The 19086-nt window shown below is 39.8% G+C and overlaps 1 protein-coding gene across 1 annotated transcript; it reads right to left on the reverse strand.

Annotated features, from left to right (window-relative positions):
- Positions 1-3988: 3988 nt before the first annotated feature.
- On the reverse strand, positions 3989-6387 carry CITED2 (Cbp/p300 interacting transactivator with Glu/Asp rich carboxy-terminal domain 2). Its single transcript, XM_016132677.2, has 2 exons — positions 6139-6387; positions 3989-5675 (listed from the first exon to the last, which is right to left on the reverse strand). Exon 2 carries the CDS (start codon positions 5665-5667, stop codon positions 4849-4851), a length of 819 nt encoding a protein of 272 aa, XP_015988163.2. The 5' UTR covers positions 5668-5675; positions 6139-6387; the 3' UTR covers positions 3989-4848.
- Positions 6388-19086: the final 12699 nt, after the last annotated feature.

Here is a 19086-nt window from a genome sequence, read left to right on the forward strand (position 1 = left end):
GGGCTTTGAAAACTTCAGTGCTCATCTTGGGGAAAGAAGCAAATGATAAGGATCCAGCCACTAAAAAGCCAGGATTTTTTCATAGAAAGTGTGAAAGGGGGTTGTTGATATGTTCTCTTTCCCGAGCATCATGGAGTCAGTTCATCAACACAGTAGACTCTTATTTCTTTTAGCTTTACTTTTGTTGTGTTTATAAATAGCAAAATACTGTAGAAATGTATACCAGCAGCTTAGAATATTTTCAGCTTATTATTTAACATTAGTTATGAGTTAAGATCGTCCGGTACTAGAAAATCTTTTTTTTTTTTTTTAAATATAAGGTGTCTTAAATGTTTTCAAAAATATGGATGGGTCTTATTTACTATAAGGCAAACTAAAACTAGTTATGAACAATACATTATTTGATAGAAATGTCCTTATATTTCTCTTTCCAATTTAAACTATAAGTATGGCTGCCAGGAAAAAAAGAATCATTTCTCTCCTTGCTGGATAAAAATAGGTCAAGTAATTTAAGCCAGTCCATTGCAATTAAAATTCTGACATTGCCACGTTCCTTCTATTCTGGGGGGAAAAGACAAACAGAACACACGATCATAGGGGTTCATTGGCTGAGTCACTTGATGTGCTATCTATTGTTCTCTCGCTTCGACCTGCCTCGGAGCTCTGATTTTGATGATAGTGGTGCAGTACCAAAAGGATAAATATCATCTCTGAATTGGTGTGTAACGTCTCTTTTATGCTAGCGAAACAATACCATTGGAGAAGAGAACATCGCCAATGGCTTGGGTCCTAAATTCCTTGAATTCTAAATTTATTTATTTTTTTGGAGACAGTGTTATCTGCCAAGTTTGTCTTAAAGTAAATTTTACTGAATCAATTAGACAGCAATGTTCATTTTTGTTAAACATCCCGTGGTCCTTTTCACAAGAATAGAGCCTGTGGCTTGGTCACATTCCAACATAGATAATTGCCTTCTGCATTCCTGTATATCCCCCTCCACCTTTCCAACCCTGGTATCATCAAATACATTATTATTTGCACTTATCCCAAACCAACAGTTTTGTTGTGAAGATGTGGAGTGTCAGCTTTAACTGACAGGCTAAAGCATTGCCCATTATACTTTTAAAAAGAAAATCCCTTAGCCAATGCATATTTTAAAATATGACATACGTCTCAATTATGCACATTTAATCATAAGTTAAAGTCTTTGTTAAGAAAAATACTCGTATTTTCATAAAGGATGTTTATTTTGAATTTCCTTTGATAAACTATTTGTGGTTGAACTATATCTGTCCGTGTCAACAAAGAAAATGAAGTCTTCAGAAATGATAAAAACAAACAATGAAACGAAAAAATCCTCTTGAGCAAACAGCTTTCCTTTGACTTTCTAAGTAAATTCCACAAGGGGGCGAAAACACCTAATAGTCTGGGATTGCAAAGTTTGTATTTCAAAGCCGGCCACCCATAATAGATTAATGGATTAATATTTTGCTCTAAAGGATCTGGCCTTAATGTTGACATCAATTTATAGCTATCCCAGGCGTTTACAGTAGTAAAAGTCATGGAGATCATAAACTTCACAATAGATGTCAGCCTTCTGGTACTCATGCTCTAGCCTAGCACCCCATAAACAGAGGTGATTAGGTAACTGTTCTTCAAAGAGCCATCCATAGCTAGCTGTAACATCTTTATCAGCTCTAGCAAAGATACTGCCACCAGTCTCTTTTTTAGCAGCCACAAGGCAGAGGTACAAGGTTTTTTTTTTTTTTTTTTTTTTTTATTAATGTGTACTTATTTTTCTCGACATTTTTCTGATGTTGTACTATTGCTTATCATTGATCTCTTCTTGAAAATCAAGCATAAGGTATCTATTTGTGGGCACAGCTTAAAGAACAGAAGCTGTCTTGTACCATATTAGAACTTTTTGAAAAACAGCCAAGGCACAGAGGTCAAATTTCCCCATGTGCTATAAGCAACTTAGGAAGCAAGACCACAAAAGGTTTTGCAAATGTCTGCCAGTAGCCTGGTGATCTAGGTCACTGTACAGGTTTCATTAATCAGGTTGTTCAAACAAGGAGTTATTTTTCTCTGCTTAAGAAACCTGCAGACATATCACGTAGAATCTGCTCAATTGTTGGTCAAGAAAGAGTTTTAATGAAATAGAGATCATTCAAATGAATGGGAGAGGTTTGTATTTGTACTAAAGAGAAATGGTGCTTTTAACCCAGCTCCTCTGTTTGAGTTCTCTGCTCTGGCGGCGATGGGCTCAGGATCTAATAATAGTATGTGGCTCTGCATCGCCACATACGTGTTCCGGTGATAGAGCAGCAGGAGGAATTTAGTGACAGAGCAGGTGTTGTGGCTTATTCCCTGGCAGAATAAATGGCGAAGGGTGGTGGCAAGACAATTCTTTTGCTTCTTTCTTTATGCAAAAGAACAATGCCTCCAATAGCTTTCCTTTTTTTTCCTGGCACAAGTGAAAAAGAACTAGAATTGCGGTATTAATATGTATGCAAACATATTTTTTCACTTGAGCCTCTAGGAAAAAAAAAAAAGAAAAACTTACTGTGAAAATGCTTAGCCAGGAAGATTTACTGCTGATTGCAGATTTAGTATTGACATATTCTAGCTGAAGAAAACTTCAGCTTTAACTATTAATGTGGGAAATCTGGATCAGCTTTGAAAATGGGGTAAAAAGAGTTTTCAAAGACTGTGTTTTCGGAGAAATTATTTATCTATAATATTTAATAAGGCAGTGGTATAAAAAAATCCAGTGGCGTGTGTATCTTAATTTTAATGGCCTGCACTGGACATAGAATTATAGAATGTAGGTGATCTGAATTATACTGAAATCAGCCTCTACTCCAGACTCACTCTAATTTAATGCTTTTATATACCCTTCTCTCCTAATTGTTTAATTATAAAATATGAACTTGAAGATTAGACTCTTAAGTGAAATGCTCTTTTAGCATATTATTCTTGAGATTTTATTCAATCTCCATTTCTTTACTCATAGTAGGTGAAATACAAATGACTATTTTTTTTTTTGAATGTAGGTATGTTGCTCTTATAAGCTAGGAAAACATTAAAGAGAAAACAAAAAATTCCTTCTTCCAAATGGAATAATTTGAGACTTTAACAATATTACATTCTCCTTTGATTATATAAGGAAAAGCTTGACACCTCCTTAGCTGTAGTTATGTCTTTTTGATAACCCATTTAAGTAAAATTAAAATGATCTTATCCTCAAGTCCTTTGTACCCAATGCCTGTAATAGAAAATGCTCAGAATTCTGGAAAACAGGGCATGCTTGGGAGGGAACATCTTGTAAAGACTGCAATTTGACCTTTGGCTCAACCTGAGTAAATTTTAAATAGTATAGAACAAAATAAAAATCTTCAAGGTGAAATCCTGCCCCCTCTTCTTTAGAACTATAAACCAGTCAGAAGCTATTTCAGAGATTAAGCTAGAAGTGTGTGCTTCTCTTTAGTACTTTTGCTGAGAAGTAATGATACATCACCTGAGATAGATGTAATGATACATCACCTGAGATAGATTAAATATAAGGACATCTTCATCAATCTTACAGACTATTATTCCAAACTATCTTCATTGAAGTAGTTGAATCAGGTATATCCAGAAACAATTTTCCCCTCCCACCCTATGAAAAAAATATAATATTTAGTATTTACAAACCTTTCTAACTCTGGACTACACTTGAATATGATGGCAATTAAGGGGGGGAAATGCTCTTTGACAACTTTACAGGTTTTGATTAAACCACACCAAGAGGCATGTTACAATGATAACAATGAAGCATTATGCCAATTATGTTAAATCCTGCTCTCCGCTTAAGCTCATCATGACCTGTTTTAGTGTCCTGTAATTTACCCTTTGGAATGCTTACTCTCAATAAAGTGTTCGGCTCACAGAGAAAAAAAAGCCACCAAAGGGAACAGCCACCCCCAAATGACTTCTAGAAAACAAGTATTTCTTAACTTTTTATTGACATTGGCAAATTAAAATAGAATAAATTAACAAGTATTTTTTCAAAAAAATGTTTTGTACAAAAATACTGTCAAAATTTCCTAAAAAGCTTTCAACACAGTAGTATCTTTTCATGTACTGAATATAACTATTAGCACAGTGTCAAAAATGTTGAAGACAGAAACAAAATAAAAATCTGTGAAATGTTTGCCACTGACGACATTCCACACCCTATTATTGTCTGTACATACGGGGGAGGGGGACAGCCAACTTGAAAGTGAACAGTATGACTTTTCCTGATCCAGAACGGTTTGGCCCACATCTGTTTAATCTTCCAGTTTAGCATATTTAAAAAAATTAGTCTGTACTCAAATGCATAGTTACAAAAATGAAGCGAGATGGCAGAGTTTGTGCAGTAATATCTGCCCTTCAAAGTTCATGCAACCAACTAATGCAATTTTTCCTTTCACTGGTAAATTTGAATGCAATTCAGTCATTTGAAACCATCTACAAAATCCACAAGATTAAGCAGTTTGCCAAGATTAATATCTAACAGTTGAGCACTGGAGAAAGTGAGGAAATAAGGAGTAAAAACAAACAACAAAAAAGACCAAGTTAGCTAGATATTTCAACTACATAAGGGAGGTGAATGTCAAGGCTACAAAAACGAAACAAAAACAGAAAAAAAAGTGGCAGCAATTTTTTAAACCAATTTGTACAAGTTTATAGTTTACTTTGTTTCCAAGTTCTCAAACCTTTCAAGATCTGAAAAGTGAGATACTGTGTCTAAGGGAATGTTTTTTTAAATTCACACTGAAGAAGTTGGGGGGTTTGATTTCTTTCGTCAGGGTTTTGATCGAGTCAACAGCTCACTCTGCTGGGCTGCTGTTTGCACACGAAGTCCGTCATAAAATCAAACTCGTTTTGCCCCAGCCAGAGTTCAGGCAGCTCCTTGATGCGGTCCAAACCCATTTCTATCACTAAGGACATAAGCACCTCCTCGTCGATGAAATCAGTGTCTATGACATTGGGCGGCAGCATTGCAGCAGGGACGTGGGCCACGGAGGCGGGCATGTTGCTGCTGCCGCCGCCGCCGCTGCCACCGCCGCTGTTGCTGCTCGCGCCGCCTCCTGAGGTGCCGCCCGAGCCGCCGGGGGTGCTGCTACCGCCCGAGCCGCCGGGGGTGCTGCTGCCGCCGCTGTGCTTAGGGTTGCAATCTCGGAAGTGCTGGTTTGTCCCGTTCATCTGGTGGCCTGCAGCAGGGTGCAAATCCGGCATGTAGTGGTTGTGGGGGTAGGGGTGATGGTTGAAATACTGGTTGTTGAGCTTCTGCAGCTGCATGCTGGCCGGCAGGGAGCCTCCCTGGCTGGCCACCGGGGGGCCCATGAACTGGGAGTTGTTAAACCTAGCCGCGGGGGCCAGCGCGCTCGGGGGGTGCCCGCCGTTCACAGTTCCCGGCCCCATTGCGTGCCTGATGCCGCTGGTGGTATTCATGTTGCCCGCGCCGTAGTGTATGTGCTCGCCCATCAGGGCGTTGAAGGCGTGTTGGGGCTGCTGCTGCTGGTGGTGATGGGGGCTCGGGAACTGCCCCATGCCCATGCGGTGGGCAGGGTGGTGGTGCAGCCCGTTGGTGCCGTCGGGGAAGCGCCCGTGGTTCATGGCCATCATATGGTCTGCCATTTCCAGTCCTGAAAGTGAAAAGGGCAGACGATAAGACTCGTGCCACACGTGTCGCCCACCACAGTGCACCCCACTCTTTCTCGCCTCTGCCCCCCTGGTTCCCTGGACGCACGTCGGCTGAGAATCACCACCCCCTAGGATCCCGCTAGTAGCCCGTGCACCCAGACTCGCCACCACGGCGGACCTACCACCCACATCAGAGCCGGGTGCTGCACAAACAGCCCCTTCCCCTGCGACTGGGCGCGGGGAACCCGAGCCCACACCCCCCTCCGCTCCCTGAAGTCGCCTAATAAAGGAAGTGCCCCGTAGCCCTGCCGCTAACTTCAGGCATTAAATCAGCCCTCCTCATCCTGTTGTTGCACATCCTGTTGTTATTCCCCAGCTCCGCCTCACGCTCTTCCTCCGGGCAAACCCAGCCCTCGGAGGACAGGGCTGGCAGGAGCCCCAGCCAGCTTCGCCCGGCGCGCTTACCTTCCGTCTTTGCGATTTCTGCTCCGAAGACCGAGGGCGGGATCGTCGGGTCCAGGACCGACTCAGCAGTACATAGAGGGTCCTTCCTGGCGTGCAGGGCGCTCGCTGTCGCGATGTCGGCGCCGAGGACTTGCAGCGGCCGCAGGGGCAGAATCGGAGCCGTTCCCTTTTTTCCCCCCTGTCCGCTGCCCTCACAGCTCAGCAAGACCGCCCGGCAACTGCCAACAATGAGCTGTGTTTCTTAGGGCTTCGGCCACAGTTAATATAAGGGGTTCAGGAAGGGCGGAGCTAAAGCCTCCCGGGAGGGCGGTGAGAAAAAGCGGATTCCGGATCTTCGAGCACACCGGACTGGGTCGGCGAGCTGCGCGCCTGCCGCCAGCCGCACGTGCGCAGAGGCTGCGGCGGGCCCAGGCGCCGCCCCACTGCCCCCGACTCCGGTTTCCTCCCGGCCCACAAATGTGGGGCCACCCGGCCCCACCCCGGGGCAAGAAGAAAATCCTCCCTGGAATCCCAGCCCGCAGGTAGCGCCTTCCCTTAGAGGAGCGAGAAAAACTCACCGCCCTGCTCCAGCAGGATCCACGGCTCCCAGCTCTCCCACCCGGCTCACCTAGCGACCTGGGCTGCCTTCTACAGGAAAAGGGGCTTCACTCAGCGCCCGTAGCATCTATAGTGCCCTTGTGCCTCCCTGGCTTTGCAAAAACCTCCCTGGGCTGCGATGAACGGCTATATTTCTCCGAGTGGGGTTTTAAAGCTCTGGACAAATAATGCCCCCTCCCCCGAGCGCGCTTTCCTAGACTATACCTTTGTGTTTTTACGGGGGCAGTAGGTAAACTGATCTAGATATTAAGTGTGTAGACGCATCCTCCCCCCACCCCCCACTCCCTTCAAAGACAGAAGCTGGGGGGCGGGGAGCGGCAGCGGCTGCAGGTGGACCCAACGCGCTGGAGCGCCCTGCCACCTCCGCTCCGGTGTTCGCGGATCCAATCCGCACTTTCGGGCCTGCCCACCGCTCCCGGGGTACGTGTGCTAGGGCTAAGTTTGCTTTGCAGCTCTTGGTAGCTTTGGCATCCGAGCTGAGGCGTCTCTGCTCTGTAAACAAACTCAGCGATCCTCGTCCCCAGATCCACCTTTTTGCACATACACAGTTTCTTGCTTCTGTGTTGCCCTTGATCCGGGAGGTGGGGGTGTGTGCAAACTTGCACAGTCTCCCTCCGGGCTCTGCCTGACGGTTTGGGGTTGATTTAGAAGCGAACGGGTTTGTAATTAAGAAATTCGAGGGCAGAGTAAGGCTGCTGTTGCTGGAAAAGGAAAACAAATAGATAACACGGTAATCGCTTCGTAAATAAAGTCATTTTAGAGGTGGGCACGTAGCTGCACGTTCCGTATGGCAGGCACCGCGCGCACACACACACTGCTGGGACTCTTCTTTTTCAGTGAAATTCTTCGGTGGGGCAATAGGCGATCATAATAACCGTGCTTCCCAGAACGCGGCACAACTAGCCTGGTCATCCATTTGGCTCAATGACTTGCAAATAAAAGCCCTAATGTGGGTCTGGGCAACTACCCGGTCGGAGCTCTCTTGCTTTCTCACGTGGGGAATCTGAGTTGTTTCCCCAACACCATGATGAGGCCGCTCTGAGTTTTTATATTGCTCTTTATGTGGTAAAAGGGAGTTTAGCGCTCCGAATAAGGACTTCTGTTCAGAGTTGTTTCTTCATAACTCGATAGCCATTGAAGACTTCCCGCTGCGAAGAGCGAGTTCCCGCTTCCCCCTCCCCCTTTCCTCCCTTCTTGTTCACAGACCTTTAGGCCCTGTGTCTTGAGGACTGAAAATTCTGATACATTTTCCCTTTCAGAAATTTGCAAATGAGATTCAATCCTGTTTATTTTCATCTATTATCCCTCGTCTATATCTATCTGTACACACATATATATATGTACACACAGAGACACAGACACACACACGCACACACATATAAATGTGTGTGTGTGTGTGTGTGTGTGTATAGAGAGAGAGAGAGAGAGAGAGAGAGAGAGAGAGAGAGAGAGAGAGACTGTTACTGTCTTCTTTTTTCCTCTCTTTTTTTCCCCCAGGCTCTCCAGTATTTATAACAGTGTATGAAATAATTTTTAAACCTCAAAGATATTTACTTTTGGAGGCTTGTGCACAGAACTCATTGCATTGTTAGTTGCAACAATCTTATATTTTCTTGTCCACCCACCACCTTTACCTGTAGGTCATGGACTTTAAGTTACAGAATCAGAGCCTTAGAAGAGACCTGAAGGTGCCACTTCCTATAAAAAAATAGGCTCCAAATATTAGTTACTCCTGGACTCAAAAATTGCCAGATAGATTGTTTGCTACCCTTCCTTTTATGGTAGTGTCTTAAAACACAAGGACCAGTTCTTAAATGTCTAATCTAAATTCCTCTTGCGACCATTAAAGAAAGTTGCAGCTCCATCCAGCTCCATCCACATACTATTGGGAAATGCCTTGAAAGGTCACCTCCCCATCCCTCCCCCTCTGAAAGGGGGGGGGGGGAATTAGTTCTGGGACCAGCTGGTTAGACCATGGCATGCTTTGTTCATTTATGCATCCATCCAATGAATGTTTTCAAAGTGCCAGGCATTTTTCTTATGCCTGGAGAAACAACCAAGACAGGATCTCATGGTTGAAAAGAGGAGATGAACAAACAGGCCTTGAACACACTATAATAAATGCTACAACAGCATTAAACAAAAAGACTGCTGAGAGCATATAAGCAGGACACTTAACTTGCTTGGTCTTTGGGGCCTTGGGAAGGCTTTCCAGTGGAGGCGGTAAATAAGTTGAGGCCTGAAGATAAGTAAAAGTTAGGCCACCCACACCTCCCCGAGGGTGGGTGGGGGGTGGGGGACAGAGATGAGAGAAACAAGATTGGAGAGGTAAACTGGGGCTGGATCCTACTGGCTTTGGTTTCCAAGCTGAGAAATCTGGATTATATCCAGAAGACAATGAGAAGCAGCTGAAGGCCTGTGAACCAGTGAGATGATCAAATTTTTGTTTTAGGGAGATCAGGCCAATACTATAGAAAACTGAGGATTTAGCACAGAGGAAACAGGAAAAACCTATTGAGAAAGCAAGACTGGGAACAGGGAGTCCAGTTAGGGGGCAGCTATAGTCATCCGAGGGTTATCTTGTGAGCCTGGGTAAGGCAGTGGTCTATGTATGACCTTCGCACTGCTCGTTGGATGTATTAGTTTCCTAGGGCTTCCATAACAAAGTAACCCTAAACTCTGTTTACGCCACTCGGAAATTTATTTTCTCACACTTCTGACGGCTAGAAGTCCGAGATCAGGTATCAGCAGGGTTGGTTTCTTCAGAGGTCTTTCTCCTTGGCTTGCGAATGGCTGCTTCTTGCTGTGTCTTCACATGGTTTTTCCTGTTTCCTCTGTGCTGAATCCCTGGGTGTCTGTTTGTGACCCGCCCACATGGCCTTATTTTAATTTAATTACCTCTTAAGGCCTTATATCCAAATGCGGTTCCATTCTGAGATACTGAGGGGTCGGGATTTCGACATATGAATTTTGGGGAACAACCGTTCAGCTTGTAACACACCTTGTGTGTAGATTCTTTTTAGGTACAGTAATTCCTCCTTATCCGCGGTTCCACTTTCTATAGTTTCAGTTACCTGTGGTCAACCGTGGTCCAAAAATATTAAATGGAAATTCTAGAAGTAAACAATTTATTAGTTTTAAATTGTGTGTTGTTTTGAGTAGTGCAATGAAATCTAATGATACCTTGCTTGTGACGTGGCTCACCCCTTTGTCCAACATCTCCACACTGTCTAAGCTACTTGCCTGTTAGTCATTTAGTAGCTGAGTGGGTATTGTACTGCTTGTGTTCAAATAAACTTTATTTTACTTAATAATTGCCCCAAAGTGCAAGAGTAGTGATGCTAGCAATTTGAATATGCCAAAGAGAAGCCGTACAGCACTTCTTTTAAGGGAAAAGATGAAAATTCTTGACTTAATAAGGAAAGAAAAAATGTCATATGCTGAGGTTGCTAAGATATACAGTAAGAATACATCTTCTATCTGTGAAATTGTGATGAAGGAAAAATAAGTTTGTGTTACTTTTGCTTTCTTACCTTAAACTACAAAAATTACAGCCACAGTGCACAACAAGTGCTTAGTTAAGATGGAAAAAGCATTAAATTTGCAGGTGGAGACATGAACAGAAAACACGTTCCCATTGATAGCAACGTGTTGTGCCAGAAAGCACTGAGCCTATACAAGGACTTCAGCAAATGGTCTCCTGAAGTGGGTGACTCTAAACCATTTACTGCAAGCAAGGGATGGTCACACAGATCTAGGAATAGTTTTGGACTGAAAAATACAAAAATTATTGGAGAGGCTGCATCTGCTGATGAAGGAGCTGCTGTCACGTTTCCAACAGAGTTAAAGAAATTGATTAAGGAGAAAGGATACCATCCAAAGCAAGTCTTCAATTCCACTGAAACTGGACTTTTCTGGAGGAAGATGTCTAATAGAACTTGCATTCATAAAAGTGCAAAGGAGGCATCAGGGGATAAAACATGGATGGACAGGTTAAGCATGGTACTATGTGGTAAGACTGCAGGGCACATGATAAAGTCAGGCAAGTGTATAGAACAAAGAAGCCATGTACTAACAAAAACAAAACCCCAAATCATCTGTCTGTGTGCTGGCAACAAAGTCAGAAAGTGCCAGTAATGTCCATCTTACTTATGAAATAGTTGCACAAATACATCACAAGAAGAAGAAAGGTGAGTACAGTAGAATAAGATATTTCAAGAGACCACATTCACATAAATTTATTACAATATATTGTTCTATTTTATTATTGTTGTTGTTAAACTCTTACTGTGCCTAATTTATTAATTAAACTTTATCATAGATCTGTACATGTAGGAAAAAAGCATAGTATATGTAAGGTTCGGTGCTATCATGGTTTTGGGCATCTACTGGGGGTCCTGAGGATGCATCCCTCATGGATAGGAGGGACTACAGTAATTGACATTTTATTAGTCTACAACTTTAACAATAAACAAGACAACATTCACATTGGTTATGAAGTTGGATGAGGTATGTTGGAAGTCAGAAGAAAAATTCAGTGACCTTAACTAATCAGAGAAATGCTCCATCAAAAACAGGATTATATTCAATAAGAAAAACTTCAAAGGCCCCATGAGGACAATTACAAATTACATGGGTATTGGATGGGAAATTATTGGCTAGATATAACAAGTTTGGCCAAAAAAAAAAAATTGTGGGTCAAACTGAGCTATTGGTGGAAGGGGAGGCAGCAATGGAATGCTGTCATTAAAAAGGAAACAACTTGGAATTTACTAAGAGTGAGACTATCGCATGAATAGAGCAGAAGTAATCCTTTTGCTACACTTGGCTCTTCTCAGAGATTGTGGTTGGTGTGTAACTTTACATTTTAATAAAGAGTTACAGAAACTAAAGAAGGTTCATTTATAAAAAGGAAATATATTTTAAAGAGATGGGAAATGGGAATTATAATGGCTATTTAATCTGGAGAAGAAAAGGCTGACAGGTGACTTAATACATATGTCCTGGTGTACACATAGGGAAACTAATATGGTGGATCCTTTCCAGATGTTTTCCTTTTCCACTGAGACAAAGAAAAAAGGAAAGCATGTTTTAAAAGAGAGCTTTAGATCACTGGTTTTCAAATTGTGTACTGCAGAATTTGAGTGTTCTCAGCTTCAGTTTTACGTGCTTTACATATTAAGGATTTCTTGTTTGAATTGGTTTTAAAACATTGTTCTGATGTTAAACACTTATGAAAACTAAAGCTTTGGATAAAACAAAAATCATAAAATTCTAACTCTGCATGGGATTTTTAAAAGAATCTTATCCAAACCTCCTCAATTTTCTAGAAGAGAAATCTGAGGTCCTGAGAGGTTAAGTGACTTGCTCGTAAAGGACTTCCTAAACATCGGGATTTTAAAACACCAGAGCAGATTATCAGAGGTAACTAAGTCTTTATGAAGACTTTAGTGAAATAGGATAGAGATGTGGTAAATGGCTTAGAATAGTGTTTGCCAACTGGCGTTCTGTGTTACAGGTGGGCAGGTTGTAAAAGGCAGTAACAATATCTGTATCAATTTCTACTTTTTAAAGGTGAGAAATAAAATCATTTAAATGTATTTTTGCAGTTCAAAATGGAAGTTTGGGAGACTCTGAGTGCATACTGCGAGAGCCTGCTGAGCTGGTCATAGACATTTTGGCAGTATTCAATGAGCAGACACTTCAGTTACTCTCTTGCTAAATACCTTTGTTAGAAGGGTGGCTTTTACTGTTTTACAGCTTTAAGTTGTTTGAAATCTCATCCAGATATCGATTTTTTTCTTTTAAGATTGAGGACAAATGGCCCTGAATAGATCAATGAGAAATGTAATCATGATTATTATTTTGCGAATGACTTATGGTGATGTTCACCCCATCCAGTGATTGTATTCATACAATGAAAAATTTTTATATAGCACAAATATATAAACTCTATAAAATTATTATAATAATGTATATATAATTTATGTAATAATTTATAGCTACATATAATAATTGTGGATGTATGTTTGCAAATAATTGCCTGAAGCTATTTCTCTTATCTCATTAGTTACAAACAAAACACAAAAATTATTTGTAAAACTCCCAGTTGGCTTTTAAGTACAAAATGCAAGAACTATAAGCATCAAGAAATGAAAATATTCTGTGTCAATTCTGATATTGTAGTATCTAGTTATATTTCAATCTGTTTAAATATGCTTTTAGTACAAAATCTGAAAAAATATATTGTTAATTTTTAATTTGTCAACAAGTGATGCTTTCCTTTTGTAATTGATCCTAGAGAAATCATATAATAAAAGTTCACTACAAAAGAAAAAAAAGAATTTATTTTTATTTTTTGTGTAATAAATGTTATTAAAGTTTAGATTAAAATGAACTCTACAAAATAAACTTTAATAATATTTATCAAAATATTTTATGTGATCTCTTTTTTTAGGTATCATACAAATATTTTTTAAATGACCTAAAAATGCCTGAGTATTTCATGAAGGTAATAATTATGGGGACTCCTAGGACAAAAGTATTGAAAAATGCTTGTTTAAATCAGTGTTTCTCAAAAGTACCATAGGGACCCCTTTCAACAGAAAAGAATCACTAAGGTCTCAAATGCTTACCTAAATTATCGTTATTATATTTCTTAACTATGTAAAAATAGAACACAATATCTGACTTTTTTGTTTATAACACCTATACGACTGTAACACTAGAACATATTTATAAGCTGAATAAAAGTAAAGCTACAGAACTAGTAAAAAATTGAAATTAACAACATTTACATAACAGGTTTTGGCAAAATTAAGTCATCTCTTGCAGTGTGAATCTAGCAATGAGAATCACAGCATACTTTTTTTTTTTTTTAACTAAGTTTAGTCTGTTGGTGCTATTGCTTGCCATGTAAAGAAACTCTCTGAATCACTACAAAAACTTGTGTACGGTGCACTATGACTTCATTTGTTTTTCACATGGCGTGGATGTATTGGGTATATATCAAAGCCATCTTTTTTTTTTTCTTCTTACTACTGTTTAGTATTTAAAATAATGTGGCCCGGCATCACCATGGTTGTAAAAACAAATTCAAATATTGAAAGATAGTCATTTAGATAAGTCGCGATATGCCTGTAACAATACGTTAACAATTACCAACAGAGTGAACACATTCAAATCAGTTTCTTATAGAGAAAAAGAGAAACCCAAAGAATTATTTAAGGACTATGAAGGGTCTATGAACTCCAGTTGAATAAAAACTGGTTTTGGTGATATCCAGTCTTCATTATAAATACTTCGACCATATAATTATTTATTATAATAAATAATTTGGATCAATGGCTGAGGCAGGAGAAAGAATAGAGAGTTTAAACCACAGGGAAGTCTGAATGTTAGCCAATTCCTTTTAAAAATACAGGTTTCTCTCCTATATCAAATAAATATATAATTCCAAAGTTGTCTGCAAATTCAATCTTTTACTTGTTGGTTCTTTAGTTTCTTCTTCCATTCATTTAAATGCCTGTGCAATAACTGGATAAGAATGATTTGTATTAGTGTGCCAATTATTTGTATTTTGGATGTTTTCTGAAGTGCTCGTAGGTGCTTCAGTTCTTTTAAGTATTTTAAGCAATCTTATTCACACCACTAATTTGTAGTGAGCAAAGGATTTCTAAGCTAATTCGATGTGCAGCCCAGCTTCGGGAATCAGTATGTAGAGGCAACAGATGCATCCTCAGAACTCTGAGATAAGATTATATTCTGGGAATGAAAAGAAATGAAGGAGTATAAACATGTATATGTTTAGCATCTTTAGCAGGAAAACTCCAGCTTCTTAGGCCTCCTGGGTACCTTAGTAGCCGGTTAGTAGGCATAAGAATTCCAGGCGCCAGAAGGGCATACCTCCTGTTGTAAATTAAGAAACTCCTCGTTATCAGTCTCTTGAGGTCTGATGAGTGCGGGAGCCAGTTCAGCTCTGGATGGACGAACCACCCAAGCGGAAGACCAGGCCTTAGTCTCTGGTAGCATCAAGGAAGGACATAGGCGTACTGACTGATCCTTCTGCCTTCCTCCCTTCCCCTTATTTCTGTGCTAAACTACAGTGGGTCTGTTGAAACAATTTGAAATCCGGAATTGTCAGAATTCTACCTACTGATATATTATAATACCTTGCTTTTCTATGAAACTGCATTGTGGTTTTGCCCCAGACAAGTTATACGCCTCATTATTGACCTTATTATATCTAATGCCTTGTGATTTTTCCTTCATGGTCCTTCTCACAATGGGTAGTTACACATTTATTGTGTGACTCATTGATTACTGTCCTCATGATAGTAGGAACCACACTTCTATCTTATCTTTTTGTCACAGTATTGTATTCATGCAAAATAGTACCTGACTCAGACTCCATGATCCTGAAGCTAAAAATTCTAATTCCTTTCACCCTTACAGTTAAGCAATTGAGATCTAATTTTAAACCTTCTTTTTTAAAAAATGAAAATGTTTTCCAATCATCTGTTTGCCACTTTGTGGACCCTCTAAAAATTTTCTCTATAAGTGCATAATTTATGCTAAATAGTTTAGAAAGACCATTTATAAAATTAATTATTTTTTATGTTTTCAAATTTTTTCAGTCCTTTTCTTTACCACCTTCTCAATATTCCAAATCCTCACCAGTAATTTAATCTCTTCTCTAGGCCCCTGTTCCTGTATTTTTAATTGATTTTATTGATCCTTTATCATATGTCATCAGGAGGAAGAGAATTCTGAAAAAAAAAAATCAGTTCTCTACCTGGAGGTAGGGGTTAGTCATCTTCATCTCTTTCCATATTTACAAGGACTTTATAGCAGTGGACCCAAAAGAAGATGAACCCACATGCAATGTATTCCCATATTATTGGATGCCATACTGGATCATGACAATGCTTTTTATGAAATATTAATTTAGTATAAGTTCCAGAGCATTATAACACCAATAAATTGTTTTTTTTTTTTTTTATGGTCTTTGTCGCTTAACAGTGAGACCTTGAAAAGGACATAGAAGAAGCTAAAGTGGACACTAAAAAATTTCAGAGTTGAAGGCGCTGGATGAACGTGACTCTCTGAGATCTTAGGTGATTAGATAAAGGTGCAAGATCAGAATCCACAAAGTAGAACTTATTCAGCTATCTCTAAAAGACAATAGTTTTCTTTCTTGCATGTCACCCCATTTCCCTCACTGAAACCATCACAAACTTCTCCAGGCTAGGGACTATAACTTATTTTTCTTTGTGTCCTAAAACCTGGCACAGTGTGAATTCACAATGACATGATTTTCATGATACCCAAACCTATTCTATTTACATTATACTTGGCTGATAGAAGGATATTGATTCAGGGAGAAGAGATTTTGATAAATAAAATTATTTTGGGGAAATAAAAATAGGCTCAATAACAGATCAGAAACTGTTTTATCTCTTTAAATATAGACTTTAAATGAACCAGAGGGCAGAAACTATACAAAGAACAGATTGGTGGTTTTCAGAGACAGGAGTTGGGTGCAGTAGAGAGTAGGCAAAATGGGCAAAGGTGGTTAAATGATACAAATTTCCAGTTATAGATAAGTCATGGGGATATAATGTATAGCATGGTGACAGTAGTTAATAATACTGTATTTTATATTTGAAAGTTGCTAAGATAGTAGATCTTAAAAGTTGCCATCACAAGAAAAAGAATTGTATGTGTGGTGATGGATGTTAGCTAGACCTTGTGTGGTGACCATTTTCTATATATACAAATGTCCAATCAGAATGTTGTATACCTGAAACTAATATGTTGTTACATGTCACTTATATCTCAACAAAAAATCTTTGAGGAGTTTATTTAGCAGTGTGTGCACAAAGTGTGACTACTAAATAATGGGGAGGATTTTACAAGCCACATGCAGAAAAAATGTGCCTGCTTCTAGTCACACCTTGAATGCCGGTGGTGGAGTTTTTGAAGTGGACTCATGAGAATAATGGAATCATAGTAAATTACAGATGGGAGGGCCCATAAAAACCATCTATTCCAGTTCATTTTATTTAGAAATGATAGAAATTTAGGCCAAATGACTTGCCAAAGGACACAGTGGGCATAAAGCACAAGCCAGAAAGATTTGCACAAGGTTATCTATAATGGACCGTCTTGTAGCATTCGTGCCCTGTGGCATGTGCCTTGCTGACAAAGCCTGAAGGGATCAACTGTACACCAGCTGGCGACAGAGAAAACCTACATGTAACTGAAGACTTCCCTCACCACACAGACCAAAGACTGCCATCGTGAGACTTCTACGGTTATTCTTAGCTCTCTGGAATCTCTAGAAAGCCAAGTCTGTAGTAGAATTTGGGCTGGAGCATATGTGTGGCACGAAGTGTATGCTGAGGCAGATTAGAGAAGAGATCATGGATCCCCATTTAGACAAACGTTCAGGACTGATAATATCTTGATGTTCTGCTTTCAGATTATTTCATGAGAACTCTTTGTGATAGGCAGAAGCGCTGGTTTGAATACTGGGAGTGGGGGGACTATAGAAGGTAGACATCAGGGTCCATAACTGGAAAACTTGGGGACAACATTACAGTTCTGACCTAGGTGGAGCCTGCTCAGTAGACAAATAGACTCTAAAAAAGTGCCTAATATGGATTACACTGACAAGTTAAACAGGTGTTTCTGTTAACCTAATCGTGTCCTCATTAGTGCCAGAGAGACTGTTTGGTCACCTTTCTTTCCAAATTGCCTTATTAAAAGAACCTATTAGAAGGTTCTTTTAATTTTCAGAGCATAGAGGTGAGTAAGGCAGCCCTGGAATTTTGAAGTATAGACATAGCGTTCACCCTCTGAACGTGAGTGATACTGGGAATGACCACCCAAGAGTGAGGTTAGCTATCTAGACACTGTCTATATATTAACTATCACGGGATTGTCTATACATGTTTGGCCGGGATGAAGAGGGATCACCATATCTAATCAAGATGACCAGGTTACAAGTCTCAGGGAACCACTCTTATGAAAACAGAGTGATGAAACCACTTTGGAAAAGCCACTAAACAACATAAATGATTAGAATCACCTGTGAAAGCTGAAGTCTAACGAGCTGTCTGACGAAAGGGGTGTCAAGTGAAGGCAGATGATCAGCATGGCTTCTAGAAGGAATGGAATTTGAAAAGCAAGGAATCTCGCTGTGTTTATGTGCCCTAGACAAAAAAAAAAAAAAAAAAAAGCCACAGGTTTGGGTTTCTTGAGAAGTGTCTTCTGCTGTGTGGGAGGTTTTTCTCAGTGGCTTTACCATGGTTCCTATCAACTGTATCCATGATCATTCTTCTCCCTGCTCTGATTTCATGCCCTCCAAGGAAATTTCTGATAATAATTCAACTTGTGAGAATCAGGATAGGGTGATAAATGTAAAAATATATTCAATTTGGTGGACATAAGTGTTTCAGCCACTGAAAAAGCATGTCTCTTTTCTATTAAAAATTAGTAAATCCAAGGATGAATATGTATTTTATCTTAAATTTAGTGAAGACATGTCAGACTATAGAGTCTGCTAAGCACTTAAAAAATTGAGTTTCTGAACCTGAAAGCTAAAAATTATATTCTGCAACATGGCGACCCCCACCCAAGCATTGTCTCTTGTTAACTAACTAGACCCCCTCTACAGTATAGAGAGACAACTCATTTTCTATGAAGACTGCATCTTTGCTTCCGATACCTTTAATATTGTTTATCTTGTCTGGTAGATTTCATCAGAAATACCTGCCACATTAGCCACTATACTGGAAGCTTCTAGACTCCTACAGATCAGCCAAGGTAGTGAGATAAGCTTTCTAATGCCTTTCAATACTTCTGAAGTCTATAAGCCATAAGACTGCTTAGGCTATTTTAAATGTTCAGATGGCTTTACTTTTGACTTAAATAATTATTTTAACTAACATTGGTAACAGTGAGAATCTCAAGTTGATCAGAAACTCTAATTAGCAAGTATATATTATTTAATAAGAATAGAAAAATTAATTATTAGTTTCTTTTTCTGTTGGCTAGAAATCTTCCCAATACTCCTTCCCCAAAAACAGTCTCTAAGGGAGAAAAAATAAAATAAAAGAGGTCTTCCGTGATGGCTTTTGTTGTTATCAACTGCCACACTGAATTCTCTTCCTTAGATTACATTGAGCCTAATGACTTAGAGATAAACAGTGGCCCTAGGGAAGAAAGAAAATAAAAAGAGAGAGACTGCATATGCTAAGGGCCTATTCTATGCCGTATAGTATGCCATATATTGTCTAATTTAATTTCAGTGTCAGAGTCAGGTGATTTAACTATAGTTACTCAGCT

The sequence above is a fragment of the Rousettus aegyptiacus genome, unplaced genomic scaffold (genome assembly GCF_014176215.1).
Source record: "Rousettus aegyptiacus isolate mRouAeg1 unplaced genomic scaffold, mRouAeg1.p scaffold_m13_p_1, whole genome shotgun sequence".
NCBI lineage: Eukaryota > Metazoa > Chordata > Mammalia > Chiroptera > Pteropodidae > Rousettus > Rousettus aegyptiacus.